The sequence below is a fragment of the Brienomyrus brachyistius genome, chromosome 23 (assembly GCF_023856365.1).
Source record: "Brienomyrus brachyistius isolate T26 chromosome 23, BBRACH_0.4, whole genome shotgun sequence".
Classification (NCBI taxonomy): Eukaryota; Metazoa; Chordata; class Actinopteri; order Osteoglossiformes; family Mormyridae; genus Brienomyrus; species Brienomyrus brachyistius.
In genome coordinates this window covers 11744919-11766703 of record NC_064555.1, presented here as the reverse complement: position 1 = coordinate 11766703, position 21785 = coordinate 11744919, and the positions used below count along the sequence as shown (strand labels likewise).

The following is a 21785-nucleotide window of genomic DNA, read 5'->3' as shown; positions in this document are numbered from 1 at the left end:
TAACTTTTCTCCGACAAGTCATAAGGGCGTGTACCTGGAAGAGTGAAAAGCAGAAGAAAATAAAATGACACACAGAGACCTTATCTTTTTTAACATGGGCCGCACAACCGCTTTGCCTTTATTGTGTGTATGATTACAAAGCCGATTGTTTAGGACAAGGGCCCGTAAAGTGTAGTTTTAAACTTTTGTTAAATAAGTTGGAATGTTCAACGGGTTGATAGGACCCAACGGATAGAAGGCAGGGACTGTAAGGAGAGAGGCATGTCAATACAGGCTGCAGTGGGATAGGACAGACAGCCAACCCTTTCTTTTCTAAAAAAAGAAAAGAAACGAAAAAAGCTTTAGTCCGCACTGCTTCTAAGGCTGTGTGCTGATGTCAGTGAGCTGGATTTCCATGCAGTTCTCATGGTTTCGGAAGGTTTGTGAAATCATTCTTCCACCATAATGTATTTATCCAGAATTGATAACAAATCCCTCAGTGTTCATCTACAGGTTGCAAGGTGTGTGTTACACTGATACTGACATTATGTGACAGCAGGCAGTCCTCTGTAGGAAGGAAGTGGGGGATGGGACTGATCACTCAATCAACACAAGCTGCTATCAAGCTCTCCTGGCTGGTGCAGCATCTTTCCCTGTCAGTGTGTCCAGAACAGGGTTGAAGAGGAGTTGTCAGCCATATCACACTGCACATTGCAGCTCTCAGCAGCTCCTCAGCATGGCTGTAAGGGACACGTCTGCTGACAAGAGCAGTGTGATTAAAACCCGAGTCCTGTATTTACCCAGGACTAAATCTGCACACAGCTTAAGGGACTGACACAGAAAACACTGTATCTCAATAAAAGACGTAATCTAATAAATACTTATTAACCACCACAGTCTCTTTCTGTGAAGCATTTTCTGTATATGAGTGATTTATTATGGGTGGGTGTGGCAGTAATAAAGCAACTCTGTGTTTATGCTTCTTTAATTACAGGTTCTTTGTTATAAGCAATTTGGCCGTTACAGTCTTTCTAACGTATCCTGTTGAAATTCTACTGTTATCCATTGAAGACTCGTTTCAAGTAAACTAGCCTGTTTATATGCTTGCCTTTGTTACTCTCACATACACTAATGTCAGAATAGTTATAGCTGGCTTCCACCCTTTGTTGCTTGTGTCTGATCATGGCTTTCCCTCACCAGACTCAGACATGATTGTTTGTAAAACAGCAAATTTTATTGTGATGACTGAGGTACTGACCAAGTGGGCCATGATTATTACCCCAGTTTCATGGTCTTTGCTGAGGGGACACATTTCACACTGGAACCCAACATGCCCAGAAGGGCCTGAGGTTGACACCTGTGCTCATAAGCCAATCTTAGACCTGAATATCAGTAATGGGAAAAATGAAGCTTTCAAACATGTGGTGGGCGGGGTTATTATGAACTGCCAATCATCAACTGCTTTAACTCCACTATCGATTCTGAATGGAAGGAAGCAGTCAGTGATTGACAGTGCATGATGCACTCATACTGTGTTCCATTTACTTCAGAGGTCGGAGCTGGGAATGACATCACACCCAAGTTAACCACATTCCAGTACAACTCGGAAAGCCATTTAGCAATACCAGGGATCTGTTTCAAAAAGCAGGATTTCTTGCTTAGCCGGATAACTTGTTGGATTTAAGGTACCTCAGTTTAAATGACCTTTATCTTTGTTCACTTACATTTAGCCCAGGCTACCTTAAATTTGGCAAGTTATCCGGTTATGCAAGAAATCCTGTTTTTGGAAACACTGTAGTTCCAGCCAGGTTTATTATTAGCCAATGTTAGCAATTTCAGTTGATAACACATTGCACAGTATTTTGCCTATAACAATATCGCAGCAACATGTCCACAAATAGCAGTTAGATGGTACAGTGAGTACGACTGATTTATTGAGCTACAAATAAGACGTTGGTGCTAATAAACAGCATAAACCATAGCTTTCACTTCTGTTGATTAAGGGTGCAGCCATCTTGAATTCTGAGGTTGGGGTTGTAGAGGTTACTCTGACGTCCAAGTTATAATTGCAACTTCAGCGGGCTTCCTAGTTGAAATCTCTCACTAGGAATTCAGAAATTCCGACTCCTGAGTTCAAATGGAACACAGCATCAGCCTCTGTGCCTTCTCAAGCTTGTGGTGGTTATTACATGCTGTCAATCACCTACTACTTTCACTCCATTATTGATTACAAATAGCTGAAAGCAGTCAGTGATTGACAGTCCATGCTGCACTCAGCTTCTCTGCCTTCCCAGGTTTTTTAATCACCCCTGAATGGTCTCCGGGCAGTGATGTAGTAGTTTTAGATTAAATATATGTGCTGTGTTTAAGTTTAAGTTTAACTGAGCAAAGCCTCAGTTCACACTGGGCCCGGGAATAGGAATACAATGTTGCTCAGCTCGCTACATAGTGAAGACTCAACTCACAGTGGCTGGAGGAAGGAGTGTCAGTCAAATTTGCCGACTTGGGGAGGGGGGATTCTACGTGAATTGTTGTATCATCATTTCTTATGAATAAAAGGGACAATTATTAAAATTTGAAGCAGGTTGTACCCGACCCGTAATGCAAAGAGAAACTATCTACAGTGCAGTTCCAGCTAGCTTTGCTTTTCAACTGCAGAAGGGTCATTTTGGTAAAGGTGTTGCCGGGTTTGGAAAGCGACAGTGATGTTTAACAGACAAATAATGTAGTATTTGTGCTGTTGTGTATTAATTAACCACAAATGAAGGGTTAGTTACAAACTGATGTCATGTTTGTTCATTGTTAATGAAATGTCATGCATCATTTATCCCAAGCAATTACTATATTTGTTACTATATCTGTCAATTCTATAGTCTGTAGTCCTTGCAGGAACTTTTGAAGGAAATACTAAGGAACAAGTAATGAATAACACAAAAGAAATACTGATGTCATCTTTTATGAATCATGACATATCTTTCCCCCTCCATGAATCGCCACCTTATCGTGGTGGAGGGGTTTGTGTGCCTCCACGATCCTACGGGATATGTTGTTCGGGGCAGTTAGCCCTGGTGGGCAAATTTGTTCCAGGTGAGTGACGAGACTAAGTGCGATTCAGAGCATGAAGAAAAATAAAACAAGGGACAATGTTACCTTGCCTGGATTGGGGAAACTGAGACCCTGCCCTACAGCCAGGCCTGGGGTGGAAGCTGGAAGACCTGGTGGCAGGCCCTGCACCAATGGCTTCCTGCAGGGAAAAGCCCAAAGAAATAACATGGGTCCTCCCTGCTGTGCGCCCACCACCTGCAAGAGGAGCTGTGGGGGTCGGGTGTAATGTAGATCAGGTGGAAGTCAAAGGCAGGGGCCTTAGCGGACCAATCGTCAGCTACCAAAACTGGATCTAGGTATATAGCAGTTCTATAGTACTTGCTTAAATAAGAGGCGGCGAATTTTCAAGTTACCAGAAATGCATCAATACATTGCGATGTGTGATATTACTACCAAAAATCATTAACATATAGCCCCCTGCGACCCAGTAGGATAAGCGGTTTGGAAAATGGATGGATGGATTAACATATAGAATATGCTTCAGATTATCCATGAATGTGATGCAGATCACTGGTATCTCCGTGCATTTCAACCAATCAGATGGTGGTGACACAACCAGCGTGGCTTGGTCACGCTTCTGTCATTTCAGCACAATTACGGCATGGTTATGACTCGCATAATTTACAGTGGAAAACCGTGTTTTCGCAGTACAGCTTGGTTACGGCTCGGTTCTTGGTGGCAGTGGAAAAGTACCATAAGAGTCAAAGAGTGTTCAGAACCTGCTGGAACCTACACCCCATTCATTTCAAAGATGAAAACCTATTTGGAACATTGTGAATAATTTCAACTGATATCAGAGATACCATGGTAACACAAATAGCAGCATATTCTGTGGTTCAGCATGAAACTATTAACATCTAGATCTCTAGGAACATCAGCTCTGTGTAGTTTCCCAGAATCACTGGCTTTGCACCACTGGTAAAACCTCAAGAGAACCTCTGCATAATGCTGGCTAGACCTAGAGGCCAACGGCAGTACTATACATTTTTTTAAGTTTTCAGCTGTATAAATCCAGGAAATTTCAAGGTCAAACTAAATGTCTTGCTGCAGGGTAATATACTCCATTCACTAATATACATTAAAATTGCAACCAGCAAGTCAGAAAGATCACTTTTTAAATCTAAATGGGGGTAGAAGTGATAATGAATGTGGGTCATATGAGAACCATGGATGTTGTACCAAAGTGATATTTGTATGTATTTGTTACTGAGGGTTTAAAGTACCTAAAATAGGTGCGTTGTTACATAATTTATATAATCATAATTTATATGTTTTATTCTTGAACATGAGCAAAGAAGCCTCGGTTGCTAGCAGGGCTCACTGTCCTGTGTAGTGATGTGGAGAACTGATCTCAAGGCTGAGACGGCTTTTCTATCCTTATGTATCCCTCCAGCCTCCAGCCTTGGCTGACACTATAAACATTGTAGCATAGACTCCATACTTCAAAGCCTTTGGAATCAAAGGGCCATTAGCACAAACTGTTAAAGCTGGTGGAATCCTAAGGCTCAATGTTGTGAATCTCATTCAGCTGGGTGGAGCCTATTCTCCAGATGAAGTCCAGATGGCCACAGGGCTGCTGCAAAATGGCTATTTCTTTTATTATTGATTTTTCCCTTATCCAAAACATTTTATATGCAAAGGAGCACATTGCCAGAATACACTGCCAGTGCACTTTCTGAGAATTACAGCATCACTGTAGTATAATATCACATTTTTGGTCTGATTTGCATGGAAGCAGTGGAAAAATAACAATTTTCATTTCAATAAGAGAGTCTTCCAGCTACTTTTTCTTCTCTGGATTGCCAGCCTTATTTCATTCCATTTATTATAAATATCTACCCAGCGCTGAGAGCCTATAAGTGATGCCACTAAAGACAGGACATAAGGCAGGGGACACCATGGACGGGATTACATATTATGTTTTTGAAAAGGCAAAGAAATGTAGCATAATATGTTATAATGCCTAAACAGAAAGACATGAAAATGAGTTTTGAAGCACAGAAATTCAGACAAACCCACCTAAAGCTGAGATTTCTTGTTGGAAGTCATTACTATATTCTCAGCCTCTTCCTCATTACGCTTCCTCATTTTACTCACTGCCTCATCCTCATACTCTTCCTCATTTTACTCACTGCCTCATCCTCATTACTCGTTTTACTCTCAGCCTCTTCCTTATCACTCTTCCTCATTTTACTCAATGCTTCATCCACATCACTCTTCCTCATTTTCCTCGCTGCCTCTTTCTTATCATTCATCCGCATTTTACTCAGTGCCTCATCCTCATTATTCTTCCTCAGTTTACTCGCCGCCTCATCCTCATTACTCTTCCTCATTTTCCTCGCTGCCTCTTCCTTATTCCTCTTTTCCCATCAAATGCTTTACTTTCCCTTTTCCTATCCAGGTTACAGGTAAGAGTACTGACCACATTACCAACACTCAGCATAGTATGCAGATAAGCCCTTCCCATAAAAAACACACTCACAGCCATAAAATAATGAAATGCCTATCACAAACACAAAAGCATATATGTAAATACCTCAACTTTATATCCCGGGCTTTTACATATTAGCTCAGGGTTAGTGCTTACTCACCATGACAACACAGGAGTTCGGGCATTGCCATGGGTTCTTGCATCCCCATTTACTACACCTGCTAACTTCATATCATCATGTTGAATTTGTAAACATGTGCAACAAAGTGAACATAACATCCCCAATGGTCATAAGTCAGACAATATCAGCCGAACCATCCCAGTGAGATCCATCCTTTCAATTTTGGTACATTCTGCAGTACCTCTATGGTCCACCAGAGGGGACTCTGGTTTTTCACTCTGGAGATTGTACAATGTTGTTGTCAATGTTATTGTCTATACTTTCCTGTTCCTTGCTGTTCTTCTACCTCTTCCAGTCTCTGTGGTATCTCCCACTTCATCTTTTTATTTCTTGTCATCTGAGTTCATCCTTTATCACCAAACTTTTCTGTCTTCTGTGTTCCTGTTGCCCTCTTACCTCCTGACCCCTGATCCTGACCCAGTCACTCCATCTGACAAGCTATTTCTATGTTGGAATGAGGAAAAAGTAAAACGAAGGCAAAAAAAAGACTGAACACTGTAATGCATAGAAAGCACAGAAAAGGCGAGAGGACAGACTGCCTAACTAATAATCACTCAAGGTGACAAATACAAACATGCGAATACTTTAATGTGTGGATGAGTTACACACATGTATCAGTGACCCAACTTGTTACTTTTCTGACAAAATAAACAAACTAATTAATTAATTAAACTGGTCACATAAATGTTTATCTTTCCTCTCACAATCCACATTATTCAGACCTTTCTGGTTAGACAAGTTATTACTCACACCCTTCTGATTCTATACGCTCAAAGACAGACATAAAATATAAAAGAAAAAATGTCATCTTTGAAGAAACATGCAGTGAAAATCAATGGAGATAATCAGCTGAGGTGGAGAAATGAAAAGACTGCAGGCAGCATAGCAGAGTTTCAACATACCATGCAGGCACATTTTAGCGCCTTTTTCACTGCTCAGAAATGCATCTACGCAATTATCATGTTCGGCTGCGTTTAATAATTGGAATAACGAAATCAGTTACAGCTTAGTCATGAAAGAGTAAGGTCATTAGGGGTCAGAACTCCAGTGTCTTCCATCATCCACTAGAGGTTTTGGTATCATTTAATCCTTGTCTCATCACACTTTAATGCATACCTGGTATTTGAGTACATTGTGCTTGATGATAACATAATTTATATGCAAATTTTAGCAATTATGTGCTTGGAATGCGATGGGTGATCATAATTCTGTTCTGGTTACTATGACAACCTTTAAAAGCATTGATGCTGGATAGAGAAAATTCTGCTTTCACCCTGACAGCATATAAGCTCATCTATAGGGAGAATATTACACGCCTCTGCTTAAACACTGCTGTAGGGAACAGAAATGGGGATAGAACTCTAATATGTTAATCTGAATAATTCTGCGTCACATATTGTACAACATGGGAGCCCAATACTATTAAGAGCTAATGGCACTCAAATGAGGCAGCGTGGCTCAGTGGGCTAAGCCTCTGTGCCTCTGATATGAAAGTTGCTACAGTAGTTTAAGCCCAGCCCTTGCAGAATAGTCATGTGTGTGTGTCCTTGAGCAAGGTCCTTAACCTGCAGATGAATGGACACTGCTGCAGATGGCTGCCAAGCCTGCTCTTGTGTGCATGTGCGTCATGGAGAGCAAAATGGTGTAAGTGAAAAGAGGATTTCCCTATGGCGATCAATAAAGTGTCATTTTTATAAAGAAGCATAAAATTCTAAGTGTGGCCAGGTAGACCTAAAAAGGCCAGCAGGCTAGCATTTGCAACTGTCAAGGAAGACAGCAAGGCTCCCACACATCACGGAAAACGGATGTAATTCATTTTAGTGGACATTTTCCTCAAAAATAAAAAACATATTTACAGTTTTTTTACCCAGCTGGATATTTTACTAAATTGTACTGAATTAGAAAAGCTACCTTTTACAAAGATGCAGCAGCAAAAGGCTGATTAAGATGTGTAGTGTGTAGCTGACCTGCCCCTCGACTGCAGTACGCCTTTGTACCCGGCCTACCCCTCAGCTGCAGTATGCATCTGTACCCGGCCTGCCCCTTGGGTGCTCTGTGTGTGAGTACCCAGCCTGCCTCTTGGCTGTCGTATGAGTGTGTACCTGGCCTGCCCTTCGGCTGCTGCATGTATGTCTATCCGGCCAAACCTTGGCTCCTGTACATGTGTGTACCAGGCTTGCTACTTTGATGCTGAATGCATGTGTACGCGGCCTGCCGCTCGACAGTGGTACGTGTCTGTACCTGGCCTGCCCCTCGGCAGTGGTACGTGTGTGTACCTGGCCTGCCCCTTGGCAGTGGTTTGCGTGTAAACCCGGCCTGCTCCTCGGCTGTCATACACATGTGTACCCGGGCTGCCCCTTTGCTGTCATACGAGTGTGTACCTGGCCTGCCCCTCGACTACCATATGTGTGTATACGAGGCCTGCCCCTCATCTGCGGTACAGCTGTGTACCCAGCCTGCCCCTTGACTGCTGTGCATGTGTGTATGTGGCCTGCCCCTCTCGGCTGCAGTGATTGTGAGTAGCCGGCCGGCCCCTTGAGAATCTTACCTGATGCTGACGTACTATGTGCTGGCAGGAGGTGAAGGATCTGCATGGAGCTGGGCTTCAGCGATTTCACGTTGCCATGGCAATTGATCACCAGGTCTGTGACAATGTGTTAGTGATGGGAGAAATGAGGCTTCAAATCAGACACGGCATGTGTAAGCCTGCAGGAAACTGATAAGGTAACCAGTAAGCAGAGCAGCAAGCAGGCAGTGATCGACAGGGGATGATGATCCTGCCCGCTGTGGGTTTCTGAGTGTCATTCTTCCCATCTCTACCTGACAAAGTTGCCTTAATGAAGCCCACCTGACTCTGATTGGGCTGATTTTATCTTTAGGGAAAAGTTGTTTTTGAACCTGGACACCCTGTTGCTGCTGCTCCATTTACCTCACAGCCCACAACCTGCCCATATATCCACGTACATACCAAATAAATAAATGTACAGACAAAAAGAAGACAGTGGTGAAGTGTGTTTTAGTAATTCAGTTGTATATTAATTATTTTGCGCTGAAACTCTGGGTCTTTTTACGGAAATGTTCAATAGGCCCCTAAAATCCTTGTTTGCTGTGTAAGGTACTTGAATTTCCATTTACCCAAGGAGTGTCCAGAAACACGAAGCAGTAGAATGCAGCTAACATCCATGTAAAAACACACACATACACACACACGTGTACTCATCTGTGTGGAGACCGTCCATTCATTTTTATGGGCACAAACCTAATCCCACTCAAGGATAGCCCTATCCCCTATCCAGCCCTAACCTTAACCTTAACAAACCAAGCAAAGTACAAGTTTTTTGGCATTTTTAGTATTTCATTGCAGTCACAGATTTTTATCAAATTGAAAAAAAAGAAAGAAAAAAAATGGTCCACACAAGGTCAAAATAACAAGTTTTTGTGGGGAGAAACACACACCACCCCATTTCAGACCACAGCTTTTGCAGTATGTGGCCACTGTTCACTCTCTAATCACTGCACCACACGAAATGTTGGACCAGGCCAAGGGGACGGCCACGTAACACCTGGCTGCAGCAGATGTATGGTCATTTCCGGGAGGGTGGGACTGGATCGTGTGTCTACCTGGGGGGTGGCCGGTTGGGATCCCAAAGAGTTTCGTGGTGTGGTGGGTGCGGCAACGCGCTGCATCAACACATACTCCCCAAACTGACCTGATCTGATTGGGTTTAACTAAGTATATACATTATATTGACAAAAGTATTGGGACACCCCTCCAAATCATTGAATTCAGGTGTTCCAATCACTTCCATAGCCACAGGTGTATAAAATCAGGCACCTAGGCATGCAGACTGCTTATATAAACATTAGCAAAAGAATGGGTCGCTCTCAGGAGCTCAGTGAATTCAAGCGTGGTACCGTGATAGGATGCCACTTGTGCAATAAGTCCATTCGTGAAGTTTCCTTGCTAATAAATATTCCACAGTCAACTGTTAGTGGTATTATAACAAAATGGAGTGACAAATCACGCCTCTCTGTCTGGCAATCTGATGGACGAGTCTGGGTTTGGCAGTTACCAGGAGGACGGTACTTCCTGACTGCATTGCGCCATTATGTGTAAAGTTTGGTGGAGGGGGATTATGGTGTTTTTCAGGGGTTGGGCTTGGCCCCTTAGTTCCAGTGAAATGAACTCAATGCTTTAGCATTCAAAGTCATTTTGGATAATTTCATGCTCCCAACTTTGTGACAAAGTTTGGGGATGGACCCTTCCTGTTCCAACATAACTGCACACCACTGCACAAAGCAAGGTCCATAAGGACATGGATGAGTGAGTCTGGTGTGGAGGATCTTGACTGGCCTACACAGAGCCCTGACCTCAATTCGACAGAACACCTTTGGGATGAATTGGAGCGGAGACTGCGAGCCAGTCCTTCTCATCCAACATCAGAGCCTGACCTCACAAATGCTCTCCTAGAAGAATGGGCAAAAATTCCCATAAAGATATGCTTAAACCTTGTAGACAACCTTCCCAGAAGAGTTGAAGATCTTCTAGCTGCAAAGGGTGGGCCAACTCCATATTAAAGCCTATGTATTAAGAATGGGATGTCATTAAATTTGATGTATGTGTAAAGGGAGGTGTCCCAATGCTTTCGGAAAAACAATGTGTATCATGGCAATAACCTGCTGAACACTTACCATTGATCAAACTGAACAGTTGTGCTTACTGATTGTTTTTACCCCTACTGGCTCAGTAATCACTCACTGTTTAATTAAACACTTTGTTTAGGCTAATTTCTAAATGGTGTACCCCAGGCTTGTGCCCTGTGATAGACTGGCATCCCATCCAGGATGTACCCCAGCTGTTTGTCCTGTGATAGACTGGCATCCCATCCAGCGTGTACCCCAGGCTTGTGCCCTGTGATAGACTTGCATCCCATTCAGGGTGTAGCCCAGTCTTGTGCCCTGAGATAGACTGGCATCCCATCCAGCGTGTAGCCCAGCCTTGCACCCTGAGATAGACTGGCATCCCATCCAGCGTGTAGCCCAGCCTTGTGCCCTGAGATAGACTGGCATCCCATCCAGCGTGTAGCCCAGCCTTGTGCCCTGAGATAGACTGGCATCCCATCCAGCGTGTAGCCCAGCCTTGTGCCCTGAGATAGACTGGCATCCCATCCAGCGTGTAGCCCAGCCTTGTGCCCTGAGATAGACTGGCATCCCATCCAGCGTGTAGCCCAGCCTTGTGCCCTGAGATAGACTGGCATCCCATCCAGCGTGTAGCCCAGCCTTGTGCCCTGAGATAGACTGGCATCCCATCCAGCGTGTACCCCATACTTGTGCCCTGTGCTGCCCTCGATTCAAACTCTGACCAGGTTAAGAGGTTGGAAGATGGATGGATTAATTTAAGTTCCAGATAATACATTAGTCAGTAGGATGGACAAAGACACCACAGAAAATAAATTCATGAATGAAAAATCAGCACACTTATTTCCAAAACATTTCATAATTTTATTTGGTTTCTGTTATTTTTTCATTGAAAAGCTAATGTCAGCAATTCTTTTCTAGTCTTAAAAGTAAAATATAATATGTAGGGTTATGAAGGGCAATCAAATTATTAAAGCCTTGAGCTTGATTAACCAGCAACATAAAATTCACATTTTTCACATTTCTGGATTATCAGACAACTTGTTAGAGAAGCAAATAAAATGTCCTTCACTCTGTAACATACTTCTATGAGCTGTTGGACTGCAAAAGTTAACTAATTAAACCAGTGCAGTTCTCCATCTATCCACAAGATGGTAGACTAGAATGGGAAGAATCTTGTGATGTGAAAATACAAGTTTGGCAGCAAAACCACAGCAAAACAAAGACAATTATGTGATACGTATTGTTCTAGAACAAAGAGCAGCTACTAATGGGTTCTGGATAATCTAATGAGACACACACATACTAAGGGTGCTGGATCCGTGAAAAAGACACACACACCTTTAGTGATCATGCTCGCTGGTGGTTTGGTCATGGGGTGGAGGGGCACAAATACACCAGTCACCACAGCTCTGATTTCTGCCATAATTCTTAAAAGAGTTCAGTTTCGGCTGTAGATTTATGTTTTGAATGGAAAATAAAAGAAACAAAAAAGCTTTCTCTGCACTGCACTGGTAGAATCAGTGAGCCAATTCTTTTTTGGCAAGCGCTTTACAATTCACATCATGTGCTTGTCTTCCCACTACATCACTTTTTTCTTGGTGAAATCCAGTTTCAATATGTGGTTGCGTGTCTCCAGCGTTTGGCCGCATGCCCTCCAAAGGACTGAAGGATCCAGGATATTCAGTGTAAGCCGACCTGGGAGGCCACGCCCCCCCCCCTGCAATGATGTCGGGCTTTGCAACTGCACTGCAAGCTTGGAGTGGGACATGCACCACAGCCTCACTGACAAACTGGACTCCACTAATCAGGCTCACTGGAAGATAGGAAAAGCAGAAAGGTCTGGCAGTACACTGTGTGTGAGATAGCATTGACTGTCTACCGTAGAGTCTTGCCTCATATGTAGACAGCTCTTGCCTTATATGTAGAGAACACTGATGTAGTTGGATGGAAAGGCAAACTTGGTTACGTAAATACACATCTTATTATTACATATCATAGACACAGACAGGGACATTGCCTGTCTTGCCTGTGGCTTGTGTCGGCATCCCAGGTCTAGAGACAAATACCAGGACCATCCCTAACAAGCCTGGTGGCTGATGGTCGCACGCAGTATGATGATGATGCAGTAAGCCTAAGCTAACCACGCTTACCTTTGCTTAGACGTGTACGTAAGATGCTCAGTCCAGGACCTCCTTGATGCACCAGCAACAGAGCAAGAGGTATAGGCAATCCTTCAGCCATTGGAAGAAGCTGTATGCAAAGCTACTCCCCAAGAAATTCTTGCCCCTTGCTATGCCAAGGGCAGCATTGCGGAGATTCTGCCCCCATGAGTAAGGTATAGCCCGGGCATGCATCACGGGGGGCACAGTGACCCAGCCGCAGCGTCAGTCAGCTGGGAGGGGGTTACCTTAAGGTGTCCTGGCACTGCAGCAAGCTCAGGGTAGAACATGTGCTCCCTGATCATAGATTTTCCTCCCGCTTCTCTTCCTTCTGACCTCAGCCCCACGTCTGCAGCCTTCAGCGTCTGCTCCTTGTCTTTCTGATTTCCACTGACACGTTTTATACCCTTTGGCTTTTTACACTAGTCTGGAAGATACCATAGGAGCAGTTGCCCCCCCAGGCCAATTATCCCCCGCTTGGTTGAAGGTTTAGAGCCAGACTAATGAGGCTGCCCTCAGCCACCTTTCCAGCATGTTCTGTTACTCTCCATCTAGCATGACTCTGCACATAAATGCCTGCGCTGTTTATCCTAATCCCACATGATCCCATGTCTTTCTCTCTTTCATTCATTCCATCCAGAAATATCCCTTTTTACTGCCTGTCCCACTCTGGGAAAAAAGAACAATCACAACCTAGTAGTTATGTAACCACTTTCAATTTTAACATGACACTTAGAATTGCCGGAATTTGAATAACCAAACTCTATGACCATCACCACCTCGTTGTCAATTCACCATCCTTTAATCTTCTAAACCATTTCTTTACAGCAGCCTATAACTACACAGAACATCCCACAAGCCTATTTTGATGTTGTTTTCCTAGTAAGGGTGTCTTCCTCTGGCAGGAGTATGAAACAGGCATCGTGAAAATATTGCTTAAACTTCTTAAATAATTGTGATAGTATAATGCAGCAAATGATACACACATGTGACCAAAAGACTGTGGTTTGACATGGTGGCTCTGTGGGCAGTGCTATCACCTCTCACCTCTGTGGTTGGGGATTCAAATCTTGTCCTGCACTGTGTGTGTGTGTGTGTGTGTGTGTGTGAGAGAGAGAGAGAGAGAGAGAGAGAGAGAGAGAGAGATCATGTATACCTTACATTGAGCAGATCTGTTATTTTAACCTTTGTGGGGAAATTTTCTTAGTAAAACGCCAAAAGCATTTATATTTTCTTGGTTATGTATGGGTAAGGTTAAGGGCTTAAGGGTGTCATTGTTGGGATTATGGTTTTGCCCCTAGAAATGATATAAGTACAGGTCTGTGTGTGTGTGTTCTCACTAGCTTTGAAGCATGGTTTTCATATTAGTTGTCATTCCAGTTAAGCTTTTAAATAATTAAATAATAATTTAAGTGGGATGTTAGCTGTATTCTACTGCATCATGTTTCTTGACAGTCCTTGGGTAAATAGAAATTCAAGTACCTTACACAGCAAATGTGGATTTTAGTGGCCTAAAACACACTTCACCACTGTCTTCTTTTTGTCTGTACGTTTATTTATTTGGTATGTATGTGGATATATGGGCAGGTTGTGGGCTGTGAGGTAAATGTGGCAGCAGCAACAGGGTGTCCACGTTCAAAAACAACTTTTCCCTAAAGAGAAAATCAGCCCAATCAGAATCAGATGGGCTTCATTAAGGAAAATTTTTCAGGCAGCGCTCAGAAACCCACAGCAGTCGGGATCATTGTTTCCTTGGCACTTGTCTGTCCATCAATTTTCTGAAACCACTTGTCCTTTGCAGGTTTGTGGGGGGTCTGAAGCCTATTGCAGAAGCTACGGGTGCAAGGCAGAGAACCCAGGATGGGCCACCAAGCCATTGCAGGGCACACTCACACACCAGTCACTCACACACCAGTCACTCACACACCAGTCACTCACACACCAGTCACTCACACACCATTCACTCACACACCAGTCACTCACACACCATTCACTCGCACACCATTCACTCGCACACCAGTCACTCACACACCATTCACTCACACACCAGTCACTCACACACCATTCACTCGCACACCATTCACTCCACACCAGTCACTCACACACCATTCACTCGCACACCAGTCACTCGCACTCCAGTCACTCACACACCATTCACTCGCACACCATTCACTCGCACACCAGTCACTCACACACCATTCACTCACACACCAGTCACTCACACACCATTCACTCACACACCATTCACTCGCACACCAGTCACTCGCACACCATTCACTCACACACCAGTCACTCACACACCATTCACTCACACACCATTCACTCGCACACCAGTCACTCGCACACCATTCACTCGCACACCAGTCACTCGCACTCCAGTCACTCGCACACCATTCACTCGCACACCATTCACTCGCACACCATTCACTCGCACACCAGTCACTCGCACACCATTCACTCGCACACCATTCACTCGCACACCAGTCACTCGCACACCATTCACTCGCACACCATTCACTCACACACCAGTCACTCACACACCATTCACTCACACACCAGTCACTCACACACCATTCACTCGCACACCATTCACTCGCACACCAGTCACTCACACACCATTCACTCACACACCAGTCACTCACACACCATTCACTCGCACACCATTCACTCCACACCAGTCACTCACACACCATTCACTCGCACACCAGTCACTCGCACTCCAGTCACTCGCACACCATTCACTCGCACACCATTCACTCGCACACCAGTCACTCGCACACCAGTCACTCACACACCATTCACTCACACACCAGTCACTCACACACCATTCACTCACACACCATTCACTCGCACACCAGTCACTCGCACACCATTCACTCGCACACCAGTCACTCACACACCATTCACTCACACACCATTCACTCGCACACCAGTCACTCGCACACCATTCACTCGCACACCAGTCACTCGCACTCCAGTCACTCGCACACCATTCACTCGCACACCATTCACTCGCACACCAGTCACTCGCACACCATTCACTCGCACACCAGTCACTCGCACACCATTCACTCGCACACCAGTCACTCGCACACCATTCACTCGCACACCATTCACTCGCACACCAGTCACTCGCACACCATTCACTCACACACCAGTCACTCACACACCATTCACTCACACACCATTCACTCACACACCATTCACTCGCACACCAGTCACTCACACACCATTCACTCGCACACCATTCACTCGCACACCAGTCACTCGCACTCCAGTCACTCGCACACCATTCACTCGCACACCATTCACTCACACACCAGTCACTCACACATGCACACCTATGGGCAATTTGGCGACTGCACAGGGCAGGCTTCCCTGTGACTGGAAGCTGAATGGGAAAGTTGACCATATCAGGTTTGTAAAACCGATAAATATTGTACAGAAACTAAACAAACGGAGACACACAAACATGCCCCATATGCTCAGTAAATCCGATCATGTATGCTGCTTGTATTTGTGTATGTATAGTCAGTGGGTATACGCCTCTGTGTGAACTTCTATTTGTAAGTGTGTGATGTAGGAAACACACCTAATGTCCATAAAACACAGTATCAGCACAATATTTCACCCAAGCAATAAAACTAGATGATATCCCTGGATGGTGGTCCAGGGTGTCCCTGCCTGGTGCCCTGTGAAGGAATGGCATCCTGTCCAGGGTGGGTTGTGCTAAAAATGGTCCTGTACTGGATAAGCAGTCATGGAAGATGGATGGAAATGCAAGGAAACTATCAAGGATTTGAAAAGGCATAGGTGACAGATGCTGAGGAATAGGGCTCCCTGGGGGTGTGTGTGTTGGCCCGGTGCTCCAAGCTCTGCATAAATGCTAAGGGAGGCCCCCCGGAGGCTGCCCTAGGCACCGCCTCTCATTTATACTGAGGCACAAACGCCATGCACAGCTGCTCTCACAAAGCAGCAGACCCTCAGAAGGCATATAATGCACCAAGAAAGGTTTTGAGGTGGAAAATATACAAACAATGCTTTGTCTTTGGGAAATAAAACAATGATTATTAAATAGAAATAATAATATTAAATCAACACGCAAAAAATGTGTTAGTAATAATGTTTAATTTGGGCCAAAAATAGAAAGAAATTTTATTGCTTTGTTCTTGTCTAACAAATAACAAATGGATTGAGATCTTAGGGCTGACTCCTTTCTGATTGGGTGTTCCTCTTTGCTATCTCACTGTCTGTCTCTAGGCCTGCTTTTGAAAAAAGATAAATGAGAAACCAGAGGCTGTCATAGAATCATTCTCTGTTCTATGTGCTGTGGAACTCAGTCTAATACTCTCTATCTGTACTGTACCCCAACTTATGCTTGGATGCTCACATGCCAGTCAGTGTTTCAATGTGTGCAGTGTTCACTGCTACACAGCTGCACATCAGGGATTAAATCATGATCACTGAGATTTTTCACATTTTTAACCCATCATTTTTCCTTTATAATTTTTAGGTTCTTTCCAATTTTATGAGACTCAATTATTGCCACACCTCTGCACTGTCTAGTCATTCACCCTGGCTGGCTTAAACCCTCTCTCTCATTCTCCCATGGCAGATTAGAGGACCAGCATTCTGTTCAATATTATGGCTGATGAACCATTGCAGGACAAGAAATTATATTCGGTCCCATGTTTTTGCTCCCTCCCAACTCCCTGTCAGACAGTCCACATTTTTGGGAGCTGGGAGGGAGCAAAAATATGCACTGTCTGCAGGTCCCTGAGGACTAGGTTGAGAAAGACAGTTGTAGATCATTACAGATTTAATTGACCAAATCATCACTGTTCCTGTGCCTGATTCTCAGGTATGGAAGATTTGTTGTGTTTTGATGCTGTCACCTTTCTTTGATGGCTGAGCAGAGAGCCCATCCCAGCACACAATGCCCATCTGTTTTCTTGTGTGCTTCAACTGTCTCTCATTTACTTTCTTCTCCACTCTTTAGTTAAACTCATCTCCCCTCCTGTATACAAATCAAGTCCCAGATCTGTCCTCCAAAGCTCAGGTCACATGACTCTGATTCATTGTACACCTATAGCACTTTCTTACTCTGGCGCACTGTGTGATCAAGCCTGCTGCAAGTCTTTTTTTTTCTTAAATTATTCGTTCCTACAAATATCATCTCCACTTTGAGAAATCCGAACAAACCTGTTTAAATCAGAAGCACTTCTGCCCCCCCCACCCCCACCCTGCTCTCTCTGCGACCCCTATCTCTCTCCCATTACAAGCAATCCTGCTCACTCGATCACCACTGGAAGTCCTGCCCCTCTGCAATGCTTTTGTTTTCCTGCTCATCCTCTGTTGCTCTTTATTATGTAGCTGTCAAGCAGTGTTTGGTCATTTGTCTTCCTCTTCCATGTTTGTTTGCCCCCATTTGCTGAGATGTGTACTGTGATGTGAATTACTGTGGCTCCTCACACACCATCCATGTTCAATAAGCAGCCGTCTAATCAAGGATGCAGTGATGCAGGACCTGTGATTGCAGGGGACACCAGCTCATAACGCCCAAAGACTAATGTACACGAAGGTAAGGCTGGAAGTCATTAGTTCACCAGAACTGCATATATTTGGACTGCAAGAGGAGACCCCATGCTAAGCCAGTACCACGTTTTAATCTGAACCCCAAAGGCATACAGAAGCATTGCCCTTGAGCCACTGTGACACCTTCATCCCACTTATTTCGGTTCCCTCAATTCTCTACTGAATTTCCCACATTAACACTCCCACACACCCCGTCATCTCGCCAGAGAGAGAAGGCTGTGTGGATTATGTTATAAAGCTAGAGCTCTGTTTTTAACTGAAACAAAATTACAGATCAATATCAGGGTATTTAAACATGTTGACACATTGCAATTTACAGTTGCAACATATTGATTTCCCCATTACGACAGTATATAAATATCCCTGGTGCTGCATGTAAACATGTCACTGTGTTGCTGTATTGCAGTGTTTCCATTGCTAGAGTACAAATGTGTATTACCATGTTACTTCTAATACAAGTGCATTCGTATTTATCCACATTCAGTCAATCTTACCTGAAATGTCACCTTTCACGTTCCATCCCCCCTTCCTTTGTCAGTTCAGCTTGCCGTTCTTCATAATTTTCCTTGTCATCAGAGGTGGCAGGAGTTTTGGTGGAAATGAGCTAACAGACTCCTGCCCTGCTGAGACACTTGACCTTTATCCTGCAAATCCCAAAGCATGACAATTGTAACTGTACTTGTCCCATGACCGGCCGAGTAATTTCACTGTTGGGCCCTTGAGCAAGGCCCTTAAACCTTAATTGCTCCAAGGGACTGACTGACCCTGCTATCTCAATTGCACGTTGCTTTGGATAGAAGTGATCTAAATAAATTAATGTAAGCATACTTATAACCGTGTACTGTTATTGTAATAACACAGACTCATAATAATGTAGCACACTCTAGTGTATTTCTGTGTACGTGTATCTCTGCAAGGATGATTTTTCTTTTCAGGGTGCGAAACTGCTAGAGAAAAATATAATACAGATATATCCTTCTCTGTTGTCACTATGGTCTTGCTGTTGCTGTGGGGACCTCAGTGCAATTAGTTATTTCTCCAAGTAAATGTAATTATAGTTCATAATTTAAGCCTACACATGCTGGTGTAGGGTGGGGAGCAGCAGTGAAGCAGACTGCATGCCCACTGATCATGTGACCTCCCATAAGTAAACAGATCCCACTGTGGAGAGCTTACACATGAGAGGGCCAGTATAACAGATATAGGGTGGGCGTGCAGATGTTACTTATTTTGTGGTTGCAGGTGTTTTTATAAAGGTAAGAGTGTGGTGATGCTCACTGAGCATGTCTGAATCTGCTATGATGATTACAGCACCCCCTGGAGTAACAACAAATGCTCAATTGGTTCCCCAGCTGGAAGCTTGGGTCTTAGTCTTTCAAGTTAATCTTTTCTCTTGCCAAGAGACTGCACAGGTATTTTGAGGACACAGGTTCTGCTTAGGGTGAGAAATTTTGCACTTAGGCATCAAAAGTTCTATATCCAGAACAGAAAACTTCAACCATAAAAGCATAGCAACTGATTTCTGTATCACCTTTTCAAATCTATAGTTGCAACAACCCTGGGTGGTTCACGCCGTGAAGAGCTAATATTGGAGACTGGATGACTGAGGCAAATAAAGAAATATGAAAGCTGCTCATAATGCTTTAAGTATTACGTGATTACGCATTAATTAATTCAATATAATAAATTAGCCTTACGTTGCTTATATACACGCTTAAATAGTTCGTCTTTCAAATTTCAACAAAATTCAAAGCATCTAAGAATCTTAGCTACTATATTCGAGTGGGCCAAATGACGTCACGGTGGTTGCCCGCTTACACAGCTCAACCAATAACAGATCACCTTAGTGTCACATGGGTTAGTCAATCTGCTGACTGGATTGGTCAGATGGTTTGAAAATTCAAGGGCGGAATCTTCGAAGCCACAGAGCTAGAAAGGGATAGAGTGGTGGCAAGGAACCGAAATACTTGTAAAAGCGAGCTAAACGAATAAATGAAAGAATAATCAAATTATATCTCATCAATCGTTATACAAATACGTAATTTTGGATACTGCATAGGCTTGAGGGATAATCTGTCTTCTTCCGTCTTATGAAGAAGGACTCGGCAGCACTCCAAGGTATACCTTTGAACGAACAAATTATTAAGTTTCAAATTACCCTTTACCATACTTGCGTATTTCGTTGCAACCATGACATTAGCTTGACTGGGGAGTGTCTCTTTTTGACAAACCGACGTGTAACTTTATTCAGTGGTTTAGTCATGTCACAGAAGCAGATTTACTACTCGGATAAATACGACGATGAAAAGTTCGAGTACAGGTGAGTAGCGAGCTTGGACTAAATAAATATACATAACGTGGTTATGTCATGACTATAAGTTACAGTAAATGCTTAAAACTTCTGCTGTACTAGGTACATTATTAATTCAGAAATGCGACTATGTTGCGCGTGTGTGCGCGCGCGCCCCTCCCCCAGGCACGTGATGCTGCCCAAGGATATAGCCAAGCGCGTTCCGAAGACGCACCTAATGTCGGAAACAGAGTGGAGGAACCTCGGTGTCCAGCAGAGTCAGGGCTGGGTGCACTACATGATTCACCAGCCTGGTCAGTACCAATGCTTTGTTTGGGTCATTTAAATAAATAATTAAATGTTATATTCTGATGGTCTGACTATTCCTTATTGACAATTGCTCACTAAGTTTTCAGCTGCTAACCTATTATGTAGTAGGTTCTTAATACATTGTGAACAGATCAGCCATTATGATTATACATTCTTTTACTGTCAAGTAATACATGGTGTTTGGAGTGCTGCCAAGCTACCTTGAGCAGAGAGGTCCATGCTGACTTAAACGTTTTTTTTCCCCTCATTCACACTTATTACATTTGCAATAATTGTTTGTAACATGCTTTTTCTTATACACTAAAGGGCCAGGTGCTGAACTAAGTACATTTTGTATGTCTGTGATTTGTATTGTGCCTTGATACTTTGTCCGCTGGTGCTATATTTGCCTGGCTGCCTGATCTCTCTGTGTCCTCCTTCCCTGTTTTGGCCCCTTTGCGCAGAGCCCCACATCCTGCTATTCAGACGCCCTCGACCGCCTGTGGCCTCACAGTGATGCACGACAGGAAACCGACATGCGGCCCAAGTGTAAGCGAGGTGGATGGGACAGGCCTGTGGAATCACAGTGCTGTGGGGCGTACCCAGACGTGTCGGCTTTGTCTTGACCCAGGCCATTTCCCCAAACCCATTCCAGGAAGCCAGCTAAACCCCAAGCACTTGTGCTAATGCTGGGTGTTAGTGAGGTGGAAACAGCATTTGACCCACGGTTTACTCTGCTGAAAGACCTGGGCATTGTTTAGCCATTGGAGGGATGCTGCTTACCTGGATCATTTGAGCACTGATGAACGTGTAATATGATGTTTGTTTACATTTTGTGTAATTGAAATAACACACAAGTATTTTTATTGTATTTTTTCCATTGGATGAACTGCAGTGATTAACCTTTGCCAGTGTTTCTTGTTTGATTCATAATAAAGACTGGAGTCTGAAGTCATGTTTATACAGAAGTTTAGTTATGTGCTAATTTTTTTTTTTTTAATTTTACAATTTTTCCCACTATTCTGAATGTGTGGAGTTTTGCCTTTTACTGTAAGAAAGGCGAGTTGGGTTGTCATGGCGGTTGGCAGATGGTAT

The 21785-nt window shown here is 43.8% G+C and overlaps 2 protein-coding genes across 5 annotated transcripts; one reads left to right on the top strand and one right to left on the bottom strand.

The window, feature by feature from the left end:
- Positions 1-12514: 12514 nt before the first annotated feature.
- LOC125718993 (lens epithelial protein) lies at positions 12515-12744 on the bottom strand. The gene has a single exon (XM_048993367.1). It carries the CDS (start codon positions 12689-12691, stop codon positions 12515-12517), a length of 177 nt encoding a protein of 58 aa, XP_048849324.1. The 5' UTR covers positions 12692-12744.
- A 7229-nt stretch (positions 12745-19973) lies between these two features.
- Positions 19974-21658, top strand: cks1b (CDC28 protein kinase regulatory subunit 1B). Of its 4 annotated transcripts, none has more exons than XM_048993352.1 (4): positions 19974-20411; positions 20568-20695; positions 21155-21239; positions 21346-21658. In XM_048993352.1, the coding sequence occupies exons 1-3, from the start codon at positions 20182-20184 to the stop codon at positions 21205-21207; spliced, it is 411 nt and encodes a 136-aa protein (XP_048849309.1). In that variant the 5' UTR covers positions 19974-20181; the 3' UTR covers positions 21208-21239; positions 21346-21658. The 4 variants fall into 4 exon arrangements, with proteins under 4 accessions (XP_048849309.1, XP_048849311.1, XP_048849312.1 ...); XM_048993354.1 differs by having other exon boundaries at positions 19975-20209; positions 20351-20411; positions 21155-21658; XM_048993355.1 differs by having other exon boundaries at positions 19975-20209; positions 20343-20411; positions 21155-21658.
- Positions 21659-21785: the final 127 nt, after the last annotated feature.

Excerpts from the sequence above, each read along its gene's own strand:
- LOC125718993 (XM_048993367.1), bottom strand. The coding sequence starts at position 12,691 with ATGCATGCCCGGGCTATACCTTACTCATGGGGGCAGAATCTCCGCAAT.
- cks1b (XM_048993352.1), top strand. The coding sequence starts at position 20,182 with ATGAAGAAGGACTCGGCAGCACTCCAAGGTATACCTTTGAACGAACAA. Across the intron at positions 20,412-20,567 it reads GATGAAAAGTTCGAGTACAG|GCACGTGATGCTGCCCAAGG; the intron begins GTGAGTAGCGAG and ends CCCCTCCCCCAG. Across the intron at positions 20,696-21,154 it reads CTACATGATTCACCAGCCTG|AGCCCCACATCCTGCTATTC; the intron begins GTCAGTACCAAT and ends CCCTTTGCGCAG.